At 40.4% G+C, this 22,421-nt stretch overlaps 1 protein-coding gene across 1 annotated transcript in view; it reads right to left on the reverse strand.

Moving 5' to 3' along the window:
• PRKAR2A (protein kinase cAMP-dependent type II regulatory subunit alpha) overlaps positions 1-22,421 on the reverse strand; it is a 113,732-nt gene that overhangs the window by 15,166 nt on the left and 76,145 nt on the right. The window contains exons 5-8 of the mRNA XM_047095049.1: positions 16,484-16,590; positions 14,638-14,791; positions 5,413-5,514; positions 5,170-5,244 (exon numbers count right to left, since the gene is read on the reverse strand). Of these exons, the coding sequence (XP_046951005.1) occupies positions 5,170-5,244; positions 5,413-5,514; positions 14,638-14,791; positions 16,484-16,590 (438 nt within the window). The remainder of the gene's footprint in view (positions 1-5,169; positions 5,245-5,412; positions 5,515-14,637; positions 14,792-16,483; positions 16,591-22,421) is intronic.

A 22,421-nucleotide genomic window follows, 5' to 3' on the forward strand; every position in this document is an offset into this window, starting at 1 on the left:
GTATGAAAATAGTTCTCACTGGGGAGCCTGGGTGGCTCAGTTGGTTAAGCATCCAACTTTGGCTCAGGTCATGATCTCACTGTTTGTGAGTTTGAGCCCCATATCGGGCTCTGTGCTGACAGCTCAGAGCCTAGAGCCTGCTTTAGATTCTGTGTCTCCCTCTCTCTCTGCCCCTCCCCTGCTCTCACTCTGTCTCTCTCTCAAAAATAAATAAACATTAAAAATTCAAAAAAAAATAGTTCTCATTGTGGCTTTTAATTTGCATTTCCTTGATTACTCAATGAAGCTGAAGCCAATTCATTTTTCACTGATGCCAGAACTATACTCTGAGAACACAATTCTCATAGTGATATCCTTCCTCTCTCTCAAAAACCTTTGAAAATGCTTTTCAAACATTTCACCAAGTTTTTTTTTTTAATTTCTTTAAGTTTATTTATTTATTTTTGAGAGAGAGAGAGAGAGAAAGCAGGGGAGGGGCAGAGAGGGAGAGAATCCCAAGCAGACTCTGCACTAACAGCGCGAATCCTGATGGGGGCTCAAACTCACGAACCATGAGATCATGACCTGAGCTGAAGTTAAGAGTTGGTCACTTAACCGACTGAGCCACCCAGGCACCCCTTCAAGTGTATTTTTATATACTAGCAATAAATAATTAGAAACTGAAGAAAGGAAAACCACTTACAATATCGTAAAAAGTGTAAAATATCCAGGTATAAATTTAACAAAGATGTGTACGACTTGAAAAGTATAAAATACTACAGAGAAAAAGTAAAAGGTAACCTAGGGGCACCTGGGTGGCTCAGTCGGTTAAGCGTCCGACTTCAGCTAGGTTATAATCTTATAGTTCATGGATTCAAGCCCCACATTGGGCTCTCTACTGTCAGCACAGAGCTCACAGTGGATCCTCTGTCTCCCTCGTGCTTGCTCTCTCTTTCAAAAATAGACATTAAAAAAAAAAAATGACCTACATAGAGATATACTAAGTTCATGAACCACTGACAGTAAGCTTTTTTGATTAGAATGTAAGTGACTGACACCAAGCTTTTGATTATTGAGGCAACCATTTCAAAGACACCTACCTTGAATAAACATATTGCCAGCCACACTAAATAAAGAGCCAGGCTGCCCCACCTATGAAGTCTCTCTTTTATTTTAAATGTTTATTTATTTATTTTGAGAGAGAGAGAGAGAGAGCGCGCGCCTGCGTGAGCGCGGGCGCGCAAGCTGGGGAGGGGCAGAGAGAATCCCAAGCAGGCTCTGTGCTGTCAGCACAGAACCTGATGCAGGGCTTGAACTCACAAACCATGAGATCATGATCTGTGCTGAAATAAACAGTTGGACGCTTAACTGACTGAACCATCCAGGTGCCCCATGAAGTTTCTCTTTTAGAAAGCCCTGAGAAATGCAGAAAACTGACCACTTGAGGGACCCCACTTTTCTCTTCCCACAACCCTAATTCCTGCTCTTATGTTTTAAATTTGCCAATAAAGAGTGAACCTGCCAAACCCTGGGCAGCCCACCCTCATCCCCAATAAAGACAGAATTCCAGGTCCCCCACCCCCACCCTGTGACCTCACTGTGTGGCCCTGGGTGTGCCATATACCCTCCAGGATCTGTGAGTAATAAACTTTGTTTTTTCAAAGTTCCTTCATGGTTGTTGCTAAGCCTTGCAGTCATAACAAGAACCACAAGGGCCAGTCCAGACACAACACTGGCTCTGGAGAAATGTCTGTGGGGACTTTTGAGAAGTGGTACAGGAAGAGGTGAGTGCCCCAAGCATTCCTAGCTGACAGCATCACTACTGATGGCCTGAGACTGACACAAAACACTCACTATTGTTACAATGTCAATTTCTCCCCAAATTGATCTATAGTTTCAACATAATCCCCCCTGAAAAATCTCATTGGTAGAAAGTATTAAGCTGGTTCTAAAATATATACAGAAATGCAAAGAGCATTGAGGAGCCAAAATAATTATGAAAAAGAACAAAAATTTTGGAGGGCTTAAACTATCTGATTTTAAGACTTAGTATAAAAAGTTTTTATAATCAAGACAGTGCAGTATTGGCACAGAGACAGACATGTAGATCAATGGAACAGAGACCAGAAATAGACCCAAAAATATACGGCCAAATAGTTTTCAGTACAAGTGTCAAGGCAACAAGATAGGATAATCTTTCCAACAAATGGTACTGGAACAATTGGACATCCACATGCAAAACCTTGTAAAACCCTTACAACAGTATAAAAATTAACTCAAAATGGATCACAGATCTAAATGTAGGAGTTAAAACTAGGAGATATCTATAACCACTCTGCTCAACATAGTAGCATGTGGCTATGGAGCACTTGAAATACGGCTTCTATAGATTTAGGTGTGCTGTAAGTACAAAATATACATTGAATTTTGAAGACTGAGAAAAAAAAGAATATAAAATATTTCATCATTAAATTTTTATATCACTTAGATGCTGAAATGGTATTATTTAAAGATATTAAGTTAAATATGTCATATTATTAAAATTAAGTTCACCTTTTGAAAAAAACTTGGCTGCTAAAAAAATTTTAAATTACATCTGTCTCACATGATATTTATTGAATGGTGGCCTAAAGGTAAACATTATGAGAAAATTTTATTGACCTTGCAAAGATTCTTTTAAAATAGGACACAAGAAGAATGAATTGCAAGAGAAAAAAAAAACTACAAACTAGACTCTTCAAAATTAAAAACTTTTGCTTTTTAAAAACTGCCATTAAGAAAATTAAGAGACAAGGCACTGCCACAGCTTGGAAGAAATATTTGCCAATCATCTGTCTGATAAACGATTTGTACTTAGAACACATAAAGAACTCTTACGACTTAATAATAAGAAGCCAAATCACCTAATTGTAAACAGGGCAAAAAATTTACAAAAACTTCACCAAAGAAAACATAAGGATGGCAAGCAGTCACAGGAAAAGATGCGGCAAATGCAAATTAAAACCAAAATGAGACACCGCTTCATACCCACTAGAATGGCTAAAAGTAAAAAGACTGTTGATACTAAATGTTGATGAGGATGCATAGCAACTGGAATTCTGGTACAGTGCTGGGAGGATGCAAAGTGGTAGAGGCATTTTAAAAACGGTTTGGCAGGTTGTTAAATATGCTTTTACCATATGGCTTACCAATTCCATAAAAACATATATCCACACAAAGACTTGTATAAAAGTGTCCACTGCAGCTCTATTCATGATTGCCCCAAACTGGAAAGACCTCCAATTCCCTCAACTGGTGAATGGAAAGATAAATTACGGTATATCCGTACAGTGGAATACTACTTAGCAATAAAAATAAACTATCTGCTGACACATACAACATGAAAAAAATCTCAAAAACATTGTGCTAAGAAATCAGACACAAAAGACCACATTATGATTGCATTTATACGAAATTCTAGAAAAGGAACTTCTGTAGTGTTGAAAAGCAAATCAGTAGCTTCCAGGAATAAGGGGGTGGAGCAGGGGATTGACTACAAATATAAGTGAGGAAACCTCTTGGGGTGATGGAAATGCCCTGTACTATGATTGCAGGGATGGCTACAAAACTCTAGAATTGTACACTTAAATTTGGTGATTTTATTGTATATAAAATACACTGTAACAAAGCTGCCAAAACAAACAGAACAACATAAAGCACAGTTTCTAATTCAGTAGGTCTGGGGTGGGGCCCAAGAACTTCATTTCTAATGATTCCTATCAAGTTCCCAGATGACACTGATGCTGCTGTTCTTGGGACCTCACCTGGAAACCCCTGTCTAGGGACACTGTCAAAAGGGGTCTATAATAAGCTGAGGTCATCTTAATTTGTGCCCATTCGGCACCATCTAGCACTCTCATCTTCAAGAGCACAGACACTCCAGAAAACACTGTAGCTTCTCATACCTCTTGACATACCTTCTAAAAACCTGCTGACATACCTCCTGAAGGCCTGGGGCTTTCAGGATGACATGAAGGCCCTTTGGGAGTAAATTAAAGCATCTCAGGTTCAGAAGCAAATGTGACTAGTCAACAGGTCCCATTCCTGCAACTCAGTGCTACATTCTTACCATACCAGGACACCTGTCCTGGAACACAGCTCACACCCACAGGCCTTGTTCATATTGTTCTCTTGCCCTGAAAGACCTTTCCCTGACCTCAACTGCTGAAGCTGCACTTATTAAGCCCAGCCCAAATGGCATTTCCCCTACAAAACATTACAGAATACTTCCTTTCCTACATTCTCACTGTCATTTACACATTCCTTCATTATAGTGTTTATATCTGGTCCTACTTGTATATTGTAATAAGTGTTTAGAGAATCAAACTAATTTCTAATTGAAGGAATTATTAACAGCAGGAGTCCTAAAAAACAAAGGCATTTCAAAAGGCCATATAGTTTTTTTGTTAGTCCTTTTTCTCTGGGAGTTTCTCTCTCGCCTGCTGTGATTAATAAGCCTGGTACAGGGGTGGGCTCAGGATTTAGGCTTCACCAATCTGTCTTTCCTCCTCCGAGCCCCAGCTCTGGCTTCATAATGGGGAACACTATCCAACCCAGGCCAACCAGGTATCTTCCCAGTGCTCTTACCAAACCACAGGCAGAAGTTTACACCTGGAGAAGTCTTTACACATAATTAAAAACATCATCATAGCAGACAAAGAAAATTATTACACAGTATTCGTCACAATGATCCAGGTCACTGTGTGATGATCCTCACAGCATCCAAGAGTCACAAGAGAGAAAGGCACAAAGGAAACATTAAAGACAACTTACAAATCTGATCAATTACTGAGGACTGAAGGCTGGCTTGTGTTGGACTGGCTAAGAGGGCACCTTTGTGCCAAACATAGAAGGTAAAGGGCACAACCCTTCAACTTTCTCCAGACTTTAACACCAATGGATGAAGTTTACTCAGGGTCAAAAGAGAACTATGTCCAAAAGAACAAACACCAGAAGCCACAGAAAGGTGAATGGAGGCAAGAGATGTGCATATGTCCGTGAGAGGAACATCAACGGGCTTCAGAGGACTCTGCAGGAAGTGTGCCCTAGTAGATGGCAACATGAGCTCCCAAAGTGAGAGGACAAGGGTTGCACTAGTCCTTCAGGAGGGTTGACTCTCTCAGGAAAGGAGCTGCACAGGGCCCCACTCACCTGTGTGATTATGCGCTCTCCGTCCTTATAGATCTTCTCTCCTATTACATCCACAATCTTCATTCGTTCTGACACCTGGAACAATGGACATACCCACAAACTCTAAGGAAAAGACCTCAATTGAAAGTCACAAATAATATCTATACAACACAGAAATGGGTTAGAATAGTACAATTTGAAAGCTTAATAGATTAGTTTTAAATCTTAAATCTCCATAAACAGACTCTTATTCATACACTTTACCTCTAGTGATTTAAGGAGGGGCACAGATTCAATAAATGATTCAAACATCCTTCTCTTTTTTGCATTGTTTTTCACTATGATTCTTCTAAAAGTCACACGGTCCTACAAGAAAGAACATGAAAATTCTGGTAAATGCCTCTGTAAGAGAACATCTATGGATGGTTTAATTAACTGGGTGACAGCAAATATCAGAGGACCATGGAATGTACCGGGCCAACTGAGTGTTTGATGACATTTTAATCTGAGTCAACGCTGGAAGAAAAAGACTTGTAGCTTGTTGTGTCAGACAGATGTCCCACACATCATTGCTTGCTATCTGGTACTCCATGAGTGCCACCTATGGGTCATAAATAGAATACAAAATACAAAACTCCCAATCGAATACTTGTAAGCTCACAGTCATTGTTCGATGTGAAAAGATGCACCTTTAGAAAAAGGAGATAAAACAATCTGAGGGCTCTTGCCCTGAAAGACTTTACAATCTCAATGGGGAGACAATATAAAATATTGGGAATAAAAAAGCTACAGTCCAAGACAGCATATGAAATGTGCTAGGTGAACTATAAAGACAAGAGTTAGTGTCATGAGAATTCTCAGGAGGGAGAGTGTCCCTAGTCACAGTTAGGCTGGAGTAATCAAAGATAGTCTTGTTGCAAAAATATAAATTTTGGGGAGACCTAGAGTAAGGGGAGGATTTAAATTAATGGAGAGAGAGGGGAGGCAGGAATGTGAAAGGTCACTCGACCCCAGCAAGTCATGGAGACAGCTAACCAGAGCTATAGCCAGGCTCCTCTCAGATACGTGTATATGTGTGTAGGGAGGGACACACAGTCAGGAGAAGGTTAATTGCTTAGTTTTAGGTTTCTTGTATCTAAGTTAATTGTACCTTTTGTCCACCTCAGGCTGTCGGGAGTGGAAAGATTTTTTTTTCTTTCAGAGTACATAATGAAATCCTAAAGGCCAGCAGAATGAAACACAGCAAGGGGGTTAGGACATGTTTAACTGTAGGTTTTCTATTTTAGTATTCTCTATGATGGGGTGGTAGTGGGGTGGAGACACCACACAGAAGACAACGGAGTTGAGATCACCCAGGAGCCTTTTAAAAATATAGATGCCCAGGTCCACCCTAGATCTGCTGCTTTATGATTCTCCTCTCCCTCTGCAGGGCCTACACATGAGTTCACAGCTTTGCTGCTCAGAACATTGTCTATCTGTGAGTATCAGGCCATTGTCACCGTAAAACTGGCTCAGATTAGAGGGAATGTACTTGTGCACAGAACTAATTAAAAAGTCCTGCATCTCTTGCTGCCTGCCTGCTTTCCTCCTCATGCACCCATTGTGCAGAAGGTGCTGACCACACAGCCCCCAGGAGTTCTAGACCCACACCCCCCAACTCCCAGGCCTGGGGAATGCAGGCATTTCTCTTCCCTAGAGGTTTCAATCAGATTTTGGCCTGACTCTCCTTGGCTCACGCTGGGTCCCCTGCCCTAGATGAACTAACTAATCATATGGCTGGGCAGTTTGCACTGTGCCTGGCCAGGCTGGACTCATGTGTCCCCTGGGCTGGGGTGGAGTAGGAAGGAGAGGGAAGGCTCCCCTGGAAAGATGCTGGGCCACAACAGACCCTAGGGTTTCTGATGCGCAGCCAGACTGAAGTACACCAACCAGATACAGCCATGTTGGGGATCACGCAGTCACAGGCATGACACCCCCTCCCTTACATCCCCCCCCAAGTGTTAGAGGCATGCAGCCCCCTGAGAGTTGAAACTCTGTTCAACCTGGTGCCCAAGCCCTGCAAACCTCTAACCCCAGCCCCATGGCTTCCCTGGCTAGGACTGCCATATCCTAAAATGGAAATAATACGCACCTCTGAGGGCACAGACAGGCCTTATACTCCTAGCATGAGCTATGGCGGACTGCAACCCTCCCTCTCAACTGCTGTACAAGTCATGTCTGCTCTCCAGTATATAGCCAAATTCTGCTCCATTTCTTCTCCATCTGTCTGCTTGAAAAGAGCCATTCAATCTCGGATTGTTCTAATGGGTTGCATCATTTGCCACTACTTTTTTAAAGACCAAGGTTAGGGATGTATCATTTAAAATATTACTGTCATACTGTGGAATATTACTCTACTATCTTTAGACTTCAGTTTCTACATGTTTTCTGGGCCAATCTAGGCATGAGTGCTATGGAAAGAGAACAAGCAATCAGAAGTGAGAAAATGGAAATTATAAAATTCTCTTCCTTCTCTTTGAGTAGGCATTGTCAGAAAAATCCAGTATTTAAAACACCTACCTATAAAGTCACAAAGATTGCTACAATTGCAATAGCAAACTCTTTCTAGCTGAAGAGAAAACAACTGATAGCTCTCACAGTGACTTGTTTGTGTTCCAACCCTTTCTATGTGTACTTCCATCCTTCTGCTGTGCAAGGCCAGCTCCCGTGGCTGCAGAGGGCATGAAAAAGCACCAGACACCAAGCCAGCTTTCTGGGAACTTCCAATGGAGCTGTGAAGAGGAAACTTGAACTGTGAAATAGTGGCTCCAGCAGGCAGCAAGTGTTCAGAGTCCAGCAAAGAGCCTGAAGTTTAAAAAAGAGAAGGAATGCCGCCCTCTCCTGTGACTGCAAGTGTTCCCTAAGACGGTTTCTATCGACTTTTACTCTAGCAAAACAAAGTGGGAGCAGGGACTAAGTGTAGTGGTCATGGTGGCGGCTGCCCCCAGTAAGGGAAAGAAAGTAGAATCCAACTTGAGAAACTCAAGTGACAATACCCCCCTGCTTTGGCCTCAGAAGGCATTTCCAAGGCCTTACAAGTTACAAGTAAGAAATCAGGCTGTAGAGGACGTTCTGGGAGTCACTATCCTGGAGGTGGTTTAAAGCTTTTGAGAGGGCTTGGGCTATTAAGTACGTGAACAAAGAAGGAGAAAAGCAGAGGCCAGAAGGGCATATATATATATTTAAGTTTATTTTTGAGAGAGAGAGAGAAAGAGGGAGAACCAGCAGGGGAGGGAGGGGCAGACAGAGAGGGGGACAGAGGATCTGAAGCAAGCTCCACGCTGACAGCAGACAGCGGGATGCTGGGCTCAAACTCATGAACCATGAGATCACGACCTGAGATAAGTCAGATGCTTAACCAACTGAGCCACCCAGGTTCAGAAGGGCATATTGTTAGGCCACTTAAGACAGAAGCAAAAGAAAAGACTGCAAAGGATAAGGCTAGAAAGTAGAAAGACAAGGCAGAGATGTCAGGAGAGGAAGCTTCAGGACGAGAATGGTGATAAGCAGCACCACGATCATGGAGAGCAGGTGTCCCCATTCTGCAGCCCCTACCTTATGCGGCACCAAGGCCGCCTGTCTTATGCCCCTGCTGAATTCTCATACCCCAACCATGAGGCAGGTGCTTTTACAGTTCAATTTGTTAAAAAATATTTTTTTTTCTATTGAGACTTTCTCTTTGACCCAGAGGTTATTTGGGAATGTGTTATTTAATTTCCAAGTGTTGGAGATTTTCTGGTTATCTGTTATTAATTCCTGGATTTCTTCCAGTGTGGTTAGAGAATATGCTGTCTGATTTCAACTTTTAAATTTGTCAAGTTTTATTTTATATGCCAGGATATGGTCTGTCTTGGTGAATGTTCCATAGGCTTGATTGAAAAGAATGTGTATTCTACTGTTGTTGTATGGAGTGTCCTATAGATTTCAATTAGATCTTTTTGGTTGACGATACCGTTAAGTTCTTCCACATCCTTCCTGATTTTCTGTCTAGTTGTTCCACCACCTTTGGAGACAGAGGTGTTGAAGTCTGCACTTCAGCAGACTAATTGTGGATTTGCCTATTTCTTCTTTCAATTCTTTTTTTTAAAATTTTTTTTAATGTTTATTTATTTTTGAGACAGAGCATGAACGGGGGAGGGTCAGAGAGAGAGGGAGACACAGAATCGGAAGCAGGCTCCAGGCTCTGAGCCATCAGCCCAGAGCCCGACGCAGGGCTCGAACTCACGCAGTGTGAGATTGTGACCTGAGCTGAAGTCGGACGCTTAACCGACTGAGCCACCCAGGCGCCCCTCTTCTTTCAATTCTTACTTCAGGTTTTGCTTCATGTATTTTGAAGCTCTGTTGTTTGGTGTATACATAGTTAGGATTGCTATGTCTTCTTGGCAGATTAAACCTTTCGTTATTATGTAATGTTTATGTAATCTTTGTCCCCAGTAACTTTCTTTGCCGTGAAGTCTATTTTATCTGATATTAATATAATTACTCCTGCTTTATTCTGGTTAATGTTTGCATGGTGTGTGTGTATATATATATTTCTATCCTTTTACTTGCAATATACTTACATCATTTATTTGAGTGAGTTTCATGCAGACTTGTCTCTGTCATTTAACTGATATACTTAGAGCATTATATTTACAGTAATTATTCATACATTAGGGCTTAAGTCTACCACTTTACTATATGTTTTCTGCTGTTCCCCTGTTTTATTTTTGTTTTTTGTTCCTCTGTATCATTTTCCTGTTATTCTTGTGGGTTACCTGAACACTTTTTAGAATTTGATTTATAGAACTTTTTATTTTATTTTTTATTTTTTAAAATTTACATCCACATTAGTTAGCATATAGTGCAACAATGATTTCAGGGGTAGCTTCCTTAATGCCCCTTACCCATTTAGCCCATCCCCCCTCCCACAGCCACTCCAGTAACCCTCAGTTTGTTCTCCATATTTATGAGTCTCTTCTGTTTTGTCCCCCCACTTTTATATTGTTTTTGTTTCCCTTCCATTATGTTCATTTGTTTTCTCTCTTAAAGTCCTCATATGAGTGAAGTCATATGATTTTTGTCTTTCTCTGAATGACTAATTTCACTTAGCATAATACCCTCCAGTTCCATCCACGTAGTTGCAAATGGCAAGATTTCATTCTTTTTGATTGCCAAGTAATACTCCATTGTATATATATACCACATCTTCTTTATCCATTCATCCATCGATGGACATTTGGGCTCTTTCCATACTTTGGCTATTGTTGATAGTGCTGCTATAAACATGGGGATGCATGTGTCCCTTCGAAACAGCACACCTGTATCCCGTGGGTAAATACCTAATAGTGGTCGTAGGGTAGTTCTATTTTTAGTTTTTTGAGGAACCTCCATACTGTTTTCCAGAGTGGCAGCACCAGCTTGCATTGCCACCAACAATGCAAAAGAGATCCTCTTTCTCCGCATCCTCGCCAATATCTGTTGTTGCCTGAGTTGTTAATGTTAGCCATTCTGACAGGTGTAAGGTGGTATGATTTATAGAGCTTTTGAGTACATCTGTTTGCACATAGTATTTTAGCAGTTGCTCTAGGCATTATACTTATATATGTAACTTATTATGGTTTACTTATGTCAACATTTTAGTAGTTTGAGTAAAGTGTAGAAGCTTTACTTCCATTTGGATCTCTTTACCCTCCCCCCTCCTTTTGAGTATAATTGTCTTAAATATTTCCTTTACGTACACAGAGAACCACATCAGACAAAAACTTTGCTTTAAGCATCTAAGATAATTTAGAAAACTCAAGGGAAGGACAGTCTTTTATATCTCCCCATAGTCTACTTCTTCTGTTGTTCTTTCTTCATGTTCCAAATTTCCTTCTTGTATCACTTCCCTTCTCTATGAATAACTTCCTTTAGCACCCCCCTTTTTTTAAAGTTTATTTATTTATTTTGAGAGAGAGAGAGAGAAAGCAAACACAAGCAGGGGAGGGGCAGAGAGAGAGGGAGAGAGAGAGAATCCCAAGTAGGCTCTGCACTGTCAGCACAGAACCCAACACAGGGCTTGAACTCATGAACTGTGAGATCATGACATGAGCCAAAAACAAGAGTCCGATGCTTAACCAACTGAGCCACCCAGGCGCCCACCTTTAGCCATTTTTTTAAGGTAGGCCTGCTGGTGACAAAGTCTTAGTTTCCTTCTACCCAAGGATATCTTCCTTCCTGAAGAATATTCTCACTAGGTACAGCATTCTGAGTTGACAGTTCTCTTTTTTCAGCACTTGAAAAATGCTCTGCCACTCCCTTCTGGCCTTCGTGGCTAGGAAATCTGGTATCATTCAAATTGTTGTTCCCTTATAGTTAATGAATTTCTTCTCTCTTTCAAAATTTTTTCTGTCTAGGGGCGCCTGGGTGGCTCAGTTGGTTAAGCATCTGGGTCATGATCTCATGGTTTGTGAGTTCAAGTCCTGCATCAGGCTCTCTGCTGTCAACACAGAGCCCACTTCAGATGGTCTATCTCCCTCCCTCTCCACCCCTCCCAATCTCTCTCTCTTTCTCAAAAATAAATAAAGATTAAGAAATTTTTTTGTCTAGTTTTCTGAAGTTTGATTAAGTTGTGTCTTGGCATAGATTTCTTTGGGTTTATACAATTTGGAATTCACTCATTTTCTTGAATTTGCAGGTTTATTATCTTTCACCAAATTTGGGAAGTTTTCAATTATTATTTAGTTGAATAATTTTTTAGTTCCATACTCTTTCTCCTCTCCTTCAGGGATTGTATTAATTCAAACATTGTATCTTTTGTTACTGTCCCACACACTCTGTTCATTTCATTTAAGTCTATTTTCTTTCTGTTGTCCAGACTGGGTGATTTCTATTTTTCTATCTTCAAGTTCATGGATACTTTCCTCCCCCATATTCATTCTGTTATTGAGCCCATCCAGTGAGTTTTTATTTTGGTTAATGTATTTTCTAGTTCTAAAGTTTCCCTTTTGGATTCTCTTTCTATCTTCTATTTCTCCACTGAGACATTTTATTTTTTTAAGTTTATTTATTTACTTAGAGAGAGAGAGAGAGAGGAAGGGAAAGAGAGAAGGAGAGAGAGAAAATCCCAAGCAGGCTCTGAGCTGTCATTGTAGATGCAGGGCTCAAACCCACGAACTGCGAGATCATGACCTGAGCCAAAATCAAGAGTTGGATGCTTAAGCAAATGAGCCACCCAGGCACCCTGACACCTTCTAATTTTTTCTCTGTTTTTTTTTCAAGTGTGTTCATAATTGCTTGTTGATAGCTTATATAATTGGTTATATGACAACTGCTTTAAAATTATCATCAGCTAATTCCGATATTTTTGTCATCTTGGTGTTGGCACCTGTTGATTGCCTTTTCTCATTCAGGTTGAGAATTTCTTTGTTCTTTGTATAACAAGTGATTTTCTATTATATCCTGGACATTTGGTGTACTATGCTGTGAAGCTATGTATCTGATTGAATCTTATTTTGCAGCACTGTTTAGGTACAGTGTGCATGTACATGTGGGAGTGAATGTTCATCTCCCCTCTGGGTCCCATTGACACACCCTGGCAGGGAAAGTGGAGTGCCAACCAGTGACACCACATATCACCTCATTTTGCCTCTCTGCTGATGGGTAAGCCTGTAAGTTCAGCTTGCTGCTGGTGCCAGTGACACTGTGGAGAGGTAGAAGCAGTTTTTCCAAATACCAGTATTTGGTATTTGGCTGGAGCAGGGTGGTATTATCTGTTCTGCTAGGCTGCTCTTTTCCTGCTCCTTTAGCTAAAGCGATCAGGCTTTTCTTGGGGTTGTTTTTGTATGTACTTGTTGGTGGATCTAGGTTGAAGGCTTTTCCACAACGCCACCTGGGATATATATGGGAAGCAATAAAGAAAACCCAAGAAACTCACTCTCTTGTTCTTAAATCCCACGATCTCTACCCATTCTACCTTCTTTCCATCTTCCAGGGTCTTCCTAAGTTTGTTTGTTATATGATATCTGGACTTTTTTTAGTTTTAAGAGAGAAGACTACTGAGGAATGGGACTATTCCACCTTGGCCTGGACCAGTACTTGGCTTGGACATCAATGCATTTTAAAACTCAGTTTATTTTCCCCCATTACTTATTGATCTATGATTTACCCTTGGATTTTTCAATCACTGGGCCCCCAAGTGTGTGATCTCTTCTGAAGCTGTTGTATCTTTCATCTCTCAGAACATTCTTTTTTTTTTTTTTTTTAAAACATGTATTTACCTTTGAGAGACAGAGAGAGATAGAGCACAAGAGGGGGAGGGGCAGAGAGAGAAGGAGACGAAGAATCCAAAGCAAGCTCCAGGCTCTAGGCTGTCAGCACAGAGCCCAACATGGGGCTTAAACCCACGAACTGTGTGATCCAAAGTCAGACACTCAACTGACCAAGCCACCCAGACACTCCTCTCAGAACATCCTTAGTTCTACATCAGTATATCACAGAAAGGTGCTCTATTATGTCTTTAGTAGGTGATTTCATTTGAGAACTATGTTGATAATGCTATGGTATACATTTAATTCTGCTTGTAAAGTAAACGTAAGCAAATTATCACAGATGTCAATACCTTAAAAGTGATATTTAAAATTTGGAATTTGTACAAGAGGGTAATTATTATGTTTAAGGAGGTAGTGAGTTATGGGGTGCTTGGTTGGCTCAGTTCGTTGAGCATCCGACTCTTGATTTCGGCTCAGATCACGATCTCACGGTTCGTGAGATTGAGCCCTGCATGGGTCTCTGCACTGACAGTGCAGAGCCTGCTTGGGATTCTCTTTCTCTGCCCCTCTCCCACTTGCTTGTGCATGCTCTCTCTCTCTCTCAAAATAAATAAACAGACATTCAAAAAAAAAAGAAGGAAGTGAGTTATAGGTTTTGAAGGCTTTATGATGCTGAAGGAAGCAAGGTGGACTATGGACAATACAGGACAGGGATCATAGTAGGGCTGTGCCGTAGACATTCTAGGACAGTTCTCTTTCCCAGAATATGGCAGCCAGACTTTCTAGTCACCTAAACCTATTGGATATTGCATACACCAATGCACAAGTGGGTGGCGGGCCATAGAGAAAAGTGACTCCTAGAGATGGAAAACACTGTTGGCAGAGCTTTCCATGACAATTCTTTTTCTAGGCTGCCTCTTGTATAGAGAGTTATCCTTCCCCTCGCTCTCTTCCTAATAAAAACATGAACAGAAAGTGTAATAAGAGCTGACATGACTGCAAGGTCATAAGACTGTCTTTTCCCTGTAATCTGGAGTAAATGGTTTGTTGACAAGTCACTTTGGAGAAATGGAAAAACACATTGGTGTAAGACCTTTCATAATGTCTTTTAGAGAACTGGCTATAAAATATAGTGTGAACCAACAGCCCAAGGACAGAAAACCAGAAGTAAGGGGAATCAATACTGTGCCATACAAGAGGAATCACTTCTCTAACTCACCAGTCCCCAAAGGGAGCCTTCTGAAGTGGCAACGATGGTAGCAGCTCTCGGGGTGTTGTACATCAGAGCAAGTTCTCCAAAACTGCCACGGTTGTCATACTGACCAACTGAGCGAGTTTGATTATCTTTTGTTACTAAAATATCATAGGTTCCCCTGGAAGCATAACAAGAAATAATTTCATTTATTACTTCTAATAATAAACTTAAGAACCTGGCAGGTGGCACATGAATAGAAGGTACAAACGATTAAGACAGGAGATTTCCAACAGATTTTTACTAGTATACAGAAATACAAAAGAGTTTTGCATTTTGACTTTGTATTCTGTGACCTTGATAAACTCACTTATCAGTTCTAGTAGCTTTTTTGTAGCATTCTAGTAGCCTTTTTGTAGCTTGGGATTTTCTAGGGAGGATCATGATATCAGCAAACAAAGACAGCTTTACTTTTCCTTTTCCAATCTATATGCCCTTCCTTCCTCCCTCTTTTTCTTCTTTTTCATTGTCTTATTGCATTGGCTAGAACCTACAGTACAATACTGAATAGAAATAAGAGCAGATATCCCTGTCTTGTTCTTGATCTTAAGGGGAACACAGTCGATCTTTCACCATTAACAATGATGTTGGCTATAGGCTTTAAAATAAATTCCTTTAATCTGACTGATGAAAAACCACATCTATTCCTAGTTTGCTGAGAGTTTTTATCATGAAAACGTGTTGCATTTTGTCAAATGCTTTTGCTGAAGGGATTAAAATGATTATATGGGATTCCTTTTGTAGTTTGTTGAAAACCAGGATATAGAATTGATTAAAATAAAGAAACCAAAAGGTACAATTTTCTATCTATTGACTACTAATGACTGCTAGAGAATAATACTCAGAACTGACAAACATTTAGACAAACAGGTGCTCTCAATACATCACTGAGGCAAACTTAAACGTATCAATGTTTCTGCAAGAGAACTAACAACATATAGCAAATTCCTTAAAGAGACCCTTTTACCTGGTGATAACCATTTCTAGGCATTCTATAGGAGATAATCTGAAGAGGGTGGTTCCTGTCAGGTCTGAGAGGGGGTCCCAAGGAGCTGCCGAGATGGTATTAACAGCTCAAGAGCTTATGACACACTAAGGCCAGCAGATCAAATCCATATATTTCATGTCTCCCAATATGTCTTATACATGGAACAGAGCCAGAAGGGGCCAGGGACATGAAGGGTGAGGCAGTGTATTCACGTGTAAAATTAGGCTGGGACTGAAAGATCCAAGTGACAATATAGCAAAATGGCCTTTTTTTTTTTTTTTAAATATGTGTTGACTTTAAAAAAAAATTTTTTTTTTAATTTATTTTTGAGACAAAGAGAGATAGAGCATGAACGGGGAGGGTCAGAGAGAGGGAGACACAGAATCTGAAACAGGCTCCAGGCTCTGAGCTGTCAGCACAGAGCCCGACGCGGGGCTCGAGCTCACGGACTGCGAGATCATGACCTGAGCCGAAGTCAGCCGCTCAACCGACCGAGCCACCCAGGCGCCCCGCAAAATGGCTTCTTTATGAAATCAATTCACTTGAACACTGGCAAATAACATGTTTATAGAGAACATCTTGCTTAATTGTAAAAGAGACTTTTTAATGTTGATAATGGCAACCCAATATGGGTTGTACTGAGGACTAAGGACAGCAGTAGATAGAGGGGGCAGGCTGTGGACAAGAGGCACAAACTTTGAGAAGCTTGTACACCTGGTCCTAACTCCTCTCTGGGATGAACAAAAAAGCATAGGGTAAAGCACTTGCCCTGAATCATGAATCTTAATAACTGTAGCCACACGACTGCAAAGCTCCATCTCCTACCGTTCTATGACATAAAAGTTGTCTCCATCATCTCCTTGGTCAATGACATGCTCATCAACTTTGACTGTCCTTTCAAACATGGCATCAAGGACTTGAGAAAGTTGTTCCTGCAGGGGATACACACAAAGAGAAAATATGGCTTTTACATTTGCTAGGGGAAAAAAATGACTATGCTCATCTCAGTTTGTGACTACACAGTGGAAGTACACATATCAGACTGCTCCCATATTCAAGCAAAAACCTAAAAGCTGTCTGAAACAAATGTTTTTCCTGTGACCATTCAGCTTTGTATCTCCATGAACACAGCACAGTTGCCAAGTTTTCTGAGGCAGTACTGCTTTGAAAAAACATTTCATAATTTATGCAAAAATAGGTATATAAATCATTGGTGCCCATTCTCCCAGCCATGCCCACATGACTGTCAGGTGCCTTGATAGCTCTACTATGTCATCTGTAAAGCCATGTGATGCCATCTTCCTGTAGGTGTTGATCTTAACAGGATCATCAAATCTAAAGGGCTGAGATGGACTTAGAAATTACCTCACAGAGCAGCACAAGTGCTCTGACTAGCCACACACATCACTTAACCTCTCCAAGCCTCAGTTAATCCATATTTTAAAAAGGGTTTAATAGTTTCTAGCTCATTGATTTTTATGACTAAAAAAGAAAAACCTAAAGGAACTATTTATCGCACAACAGGTACTCCAAAATTGACATCTGTTCTTGGACAGCTATTATTGCTTCAATCATTTATATACAACACGTACAATTGCTTACTCACCAATAACTATAACCAGAAGGTAACTATACTGATAAGTATAATGACAACAAAACACGGCTATTAAATTCTAACAAAACAGTGGTCTCAGTCTAGGGGCAGCATCCCTTTGTCAGGGAGGGAGATCAGTGACTGTCAGTGGGCACTAAAGAATATCAGTTTCAGCTCAAAGAAAGACTTTATCTTTGGAGGAATGTAGACTGAAGACCTGACAAGGAAAAATTGTACGGCTGCAGAATTCCGTGTCATTTAGTGTTCTGTCAGTGTGACTGTGCTGCCTAAAATAACTGAGTATCACTAAAAGCATGTCTTTAGTTCCACAGTCCCATGTGTGTTGAATACTGTAAAAGCTGACAAATACTAAAAAGGAAGTGCTATTCCTGTACATTCCACATTCACGTGGAATGTGAGCCCAGTGTTGCCAGAAGTCTCATGTTTAAATACAGGTAACAATTCAAATTTTCAGGTATAATATGTACCAAACACACCTAGCTGTAACTGGCCTGTGGGCTGTCCACTGGCAGCCTCTCAGTTTGAGTAACTTTACTCTGGCCTGGACTCTTCAAAAACATCAGTGTCATGACAATAAGGTATAAGGGGAGAATTCTAGGTTAGAGATGACTAAAATGACACCAGGGCAACCAAAAGCAACATGTGATTCAGGATTGAAAAATAAAACAAAAAAGCTATAGAAAATTTTACTGGGAAAATCCGAATATGGCCTGGATGTTAAATAACAATACTGAACCAATGGTAATAGTGGTACTGTGCTAATGCAGGAAAATATCCTTGTTCTTAGAAAATACATCTTATAAAGTATTTAGTGGCTAAGAGTCAAGACGTCTTAAATATATTCATAAATAGCGCTGAACAAAAAAAAGAAGCTCATATATACTTACGTGTGTGTACATATACAAAAGCAAGAAATGTGGCAAAATGTTAACAACTGGGGAAGGGTACATGAGTGTTCATGGAGCTATTCTTTTGACTTTCCTGTAAATTTGAAAATTTCAAACAAGAAATTTGGAAAATAATTTTTTTTTAATGTTTATTTATTTTGGGGAGGGAGAGAGAGAGGGAGGGAGGGAGGGGAAAGAACAAGCCAGGGAGGGGCAGAGAGAGAGGGAGACAGAGAATCCCAAGCAGACTCTGCTGTCAGCACAGAGCCCAACATGGGGCTCAAACTCATAAACTGTGAGATCATGACCCAAGCCAAAATCAAGAGTCAGATGCTTAACTGACTGAGCCACCCAGGTGCCCCAGGAAATAAATTTTTATTTTATTTATTTATTTTTATTTTTATTTTTATTTTTTAAAGAATGCTTTATATCCGATACGGGGCTTGGACTCACGACCCTGAGATCAAGAGTCGCATGCTCTATTGACTGAGCCAGCCAGGAGCCCCAGGAAATAAATTTTTAAAAACTGAAATAAGGGTGCCTGGGTGGCTCAATTGTTTAAGTGTCCAACTCTTGATTTCAGCTCAGGTCATGATCTCACAGTTTGTGAGACTGAGCCCCACATGGGGCTCTGTGCTGTCAGCTTGGGGTTCTCTCCTTCCTCTCTCTGCCCCTACCACTCTTCCGAAATAAATAAATAAACTTTAAAAAAAAAAAACTGAAACAAATATACTCACCACAATGGCTATAATTTTGAAAGATAGACAGTAACAAGTGTTGGTAAGAATATGGAATAATCGGGAATCTCCTATATTGCTGAAGGAATACACAACGGTAAAACCACTTTGAAAAAGTTATGGCACGTTTTTATAAAATCAAACATACCTACCCTATGACTCAGCAATTTTTCCCTCAGGTATTTTACTGAAGAGAAATGGGGGGGAAAACATTCAAAAAAAGACTTGTACAAAATATCCATAGCATTATTCATAAGAGCTAACAACAAGAAAGAGACTTAAAAACAAAACAAAACAACAACAAAAGAGACTAGGTATCCATCAACAGAAAAATGGATAAGCAAACTAGTATTTTCATATAGTGGAATACTACTTAGCAACAAACAAGGAATGAACTAACATCACCAGCAATAACACATACTGATATCAGTGACCCCTTGATACTATGTTCAGGGAAGAACACAATATAATTTCTGTTGCAGGCTGGCTAAGAATGTGTGTACCTACTCTAGTCATGAGGAAACATCAGAGAAATCCAAATTTGAGGTACATTCTACAAAATAACAAACCAGTAGTCTTCAAAGTGTCCAGATCATGAAAGACCAGAAAGGACTGAAAACCATGGCAGACTGAAAAGAAGTTAAGAACTAAATGCAATGTGACTTTCTGGATTGGATCCTTAACTAGAAAAAACCAAATTGGTGAAATCTGAATAAGGTTTCTAGTTTAACGAACAGTATTGTAAGAATGTTAATTTCCTGGTTTTGATAGTTGTCCTATGGGGATGTAAGATGTTAATACTGGGGGAATCTGGATGAAAGGTATATGGAACTCTGTACTATCTTTGCAACTTTTTTGTCAGTCTAAAACTAGTTCAAAATAAAAGGTGAAAAAGGAAAAGGAATGAACTATTGATCTATGCAACAGGAATGAACCTTGAAAACTGAGTGAAAGAAGTCTCATACACAAGAGTGCATACTGTAGGATTCCATTCATATGAAATCCTATGAGAGACAAAATTAATTTACTGTAGAATAAATCAAAATAGTAGTTGCCTCTGAAAGGAAGGGGCAAGAATTGATCATGAGGGGGCATGAGGGAATCTTTTGGGGTGGTAGCCATCTTCCATAACTTGTTAGGGAGTTTGGGTTACCTAAGTGTACAACATTTATCAAACTTCAGAGAATGTACATAAAACTCATGCTTTAAAAAAAAAATTTTTTTTAATGTTTATTTATTTTTGAGAGAGACACAGTGGGTGAGTAGGGGAGGGGCAGAGAGAAAGGGAGACACAGAATCTGAAGCAGGCTCCAGGCTCTGAGCTGTCAGCACAGAGCCCAACACGGGGCTCCAACTCACAAACCATGAGATCATGACCTGAGCCGAAGTCAGATGCTTAACCCACTGAGCCACCTAGGCACCCCAAAATTCATGCACTTTAAAAAAATTTTTTAATCTTTATTTATTTTTGAGAGAGAGAGAGAAAGACAGAGTGTGACGGGGAAGGGGCAGAGAGAGAGGGAGACACAGAATCCAAAGATGGCTCCAGGCTCCAAGCTGTCAGCACAGAGCCTGACATGGGGCTCAAACCCATGAGATCATGACCTGAGCTGAAGTCAGAAGCCCAACCAACTGAGCCACCCAGGCGCCCCAAAACTCATGCATTTTTAAAAAAATGTTGTATTTGAAAGCGAGAGAGCGTGCACATGTGCTCGTACATGGTATCAGGGGAAGGACAGAAAGAGAGGGAGAGATAGAACCCCAAGCAGGCTTTGTGGTGTCAGCTCAGAGCCTCACACAGGGCTCGATCCCATGAACTGTGAGATCACGACCTGAGTCAAAATCAAGAGTTGGACACTCAACCTACCAAGCCACCAGGGGCCCCAAAACTTAAGGATTTCATTGTATGCAAACTGTATATAAAAAACTTACAAACAAATATTGAACTCTAGTTCATGCCAAAGTGTTTAAAGGAAGGTATAATGATATCTGCAACTTACTATGAAATTAACCCAAAAAAGTAAGATGGGTTAATGCAGGGGCCAGCAACAGCTGCCTGTTTTTGTAAATAATGTGTGTTTTGTTTTGTTTTTTAATTCATTTATTTATTTTGAGAGAGAGAGAGAGCACAAGCTGAGGAGGGGCAGAGAGAGGCAGGGAGAGAGAGAGAATTCCAAGCAGGCTCTGCACTGTCAGCACAGAGCCCAACATGGGGCTCAAACTCACAAACTGCAAGATCATGACCTGAGCTGAAGTCGGATACTTAATGGACTGAATCACCCAGGTGACTGTTTTTGTGAATATTGTTTTATTGGAACACAGCCACATCCTTTCATTTATGTATTGTCTATGGCTGCTTTCCTGCTATAATAACAGAGTTGAGTAGTTATGACAGACATATTTACTACCTAGTTCTTTAAGAAAAAGTTTACTGACCCCTTTGCTGAAAGATGGGTATATGGTATACAATGCAGCAAGCATAGTAAAATGTTAATGTTAGAATCAAAGCAGTAGATAAATGTGTGTTCCATAAAAGTCTTTCAACTTGTATTTGAATATTTTCATGACAAAAATGCCAGAAAAATATAACTAAATCTGAAATTTTTGTTACCATTTTTCAACATTAAAATGGTAAAATAAAATGGTATAATGGTATTCTTCAACACTAAGAAAACTCTGAATATTAGACTGACACAGCAACTTCCCTTAGAACATTAAAAGGGATTTTGTTCAGTAGATAAAGAAGCAAGTCCTCTTTCCCTTGATACAGATGGATCTTCTAGGGAAAATAAGTGACACAGACCAGTATTTCTCACAACCAGCCTTTCCTTGAGGTCATGGGCCTTGTTTTATTCCGCCTGAGACTAATAAAGCTCCTGCTCTCTATCTCCATCAAGGGAGGGAAGACAGGTTCAAGCATAGGTCCTACGCCAGAGCCCTGAGGACACACACCACTCCCCACGCCTGAGTTCTTTGCTGAGAAGTAATCACAAGAGGTGCCCCACATTCAAGGTCTGAGAAGAAGTCACACACTTCCAGTGGGTTAATTGCTACCAGAGAAGAGAACTCCATACTAGCAACTTTGGATAAATTACTCTGCAGCATAAATTCAGACCCTCCAAATGCTTTCAGCCAGGGTCATATAAACCTGAACATTTCCTTTCAACATGGCCAAAGAGCATGGTCCTTGAAGGATACTGTCTTTGAGGAAGTACCAAAGCAATTCAGAGAAATACTAGAAGTCATCTGAAAAGCTCATTATGATGAGTTATGGAAGTCAACACAATGCAAACATTGTAAGGAGGATGAATCTAAAGTTTTATACCTCATATGGCTGAGGCTAAGATTACAAAAACTTTTTTTTTTTTTTAATTTTTTTTTTCAACGTTTATTTATTTTTGGGACAGAGAGAGACAGAGCATGAATGGGGGAGGGGCAGAGAGAGAGGGAGACACAGAATCGGAAACAGGCTCCAGGCTCCGAGCCATCAGCCCAGAGCCTGACGCGGGGCTCGAACTCACGGA

This window comes from Lynx rufus, unplaced genomic scaffold (genome assembly GCF_022079265.1).
Source record: "Lynx rufus isolate CCGP_SWC_20201006 ecotype Redwood Valley unplaced genomic scaffold, mLynRuf1.p SCAF_4, whole genome shotgun sequence".
NCBI classification, from domain to species: domain Eukaryota; kingdom Metazoa; phylum Chordata; class Mammalia; order Carnivora; family Felidae; genus Lynx; species Lynx rufus.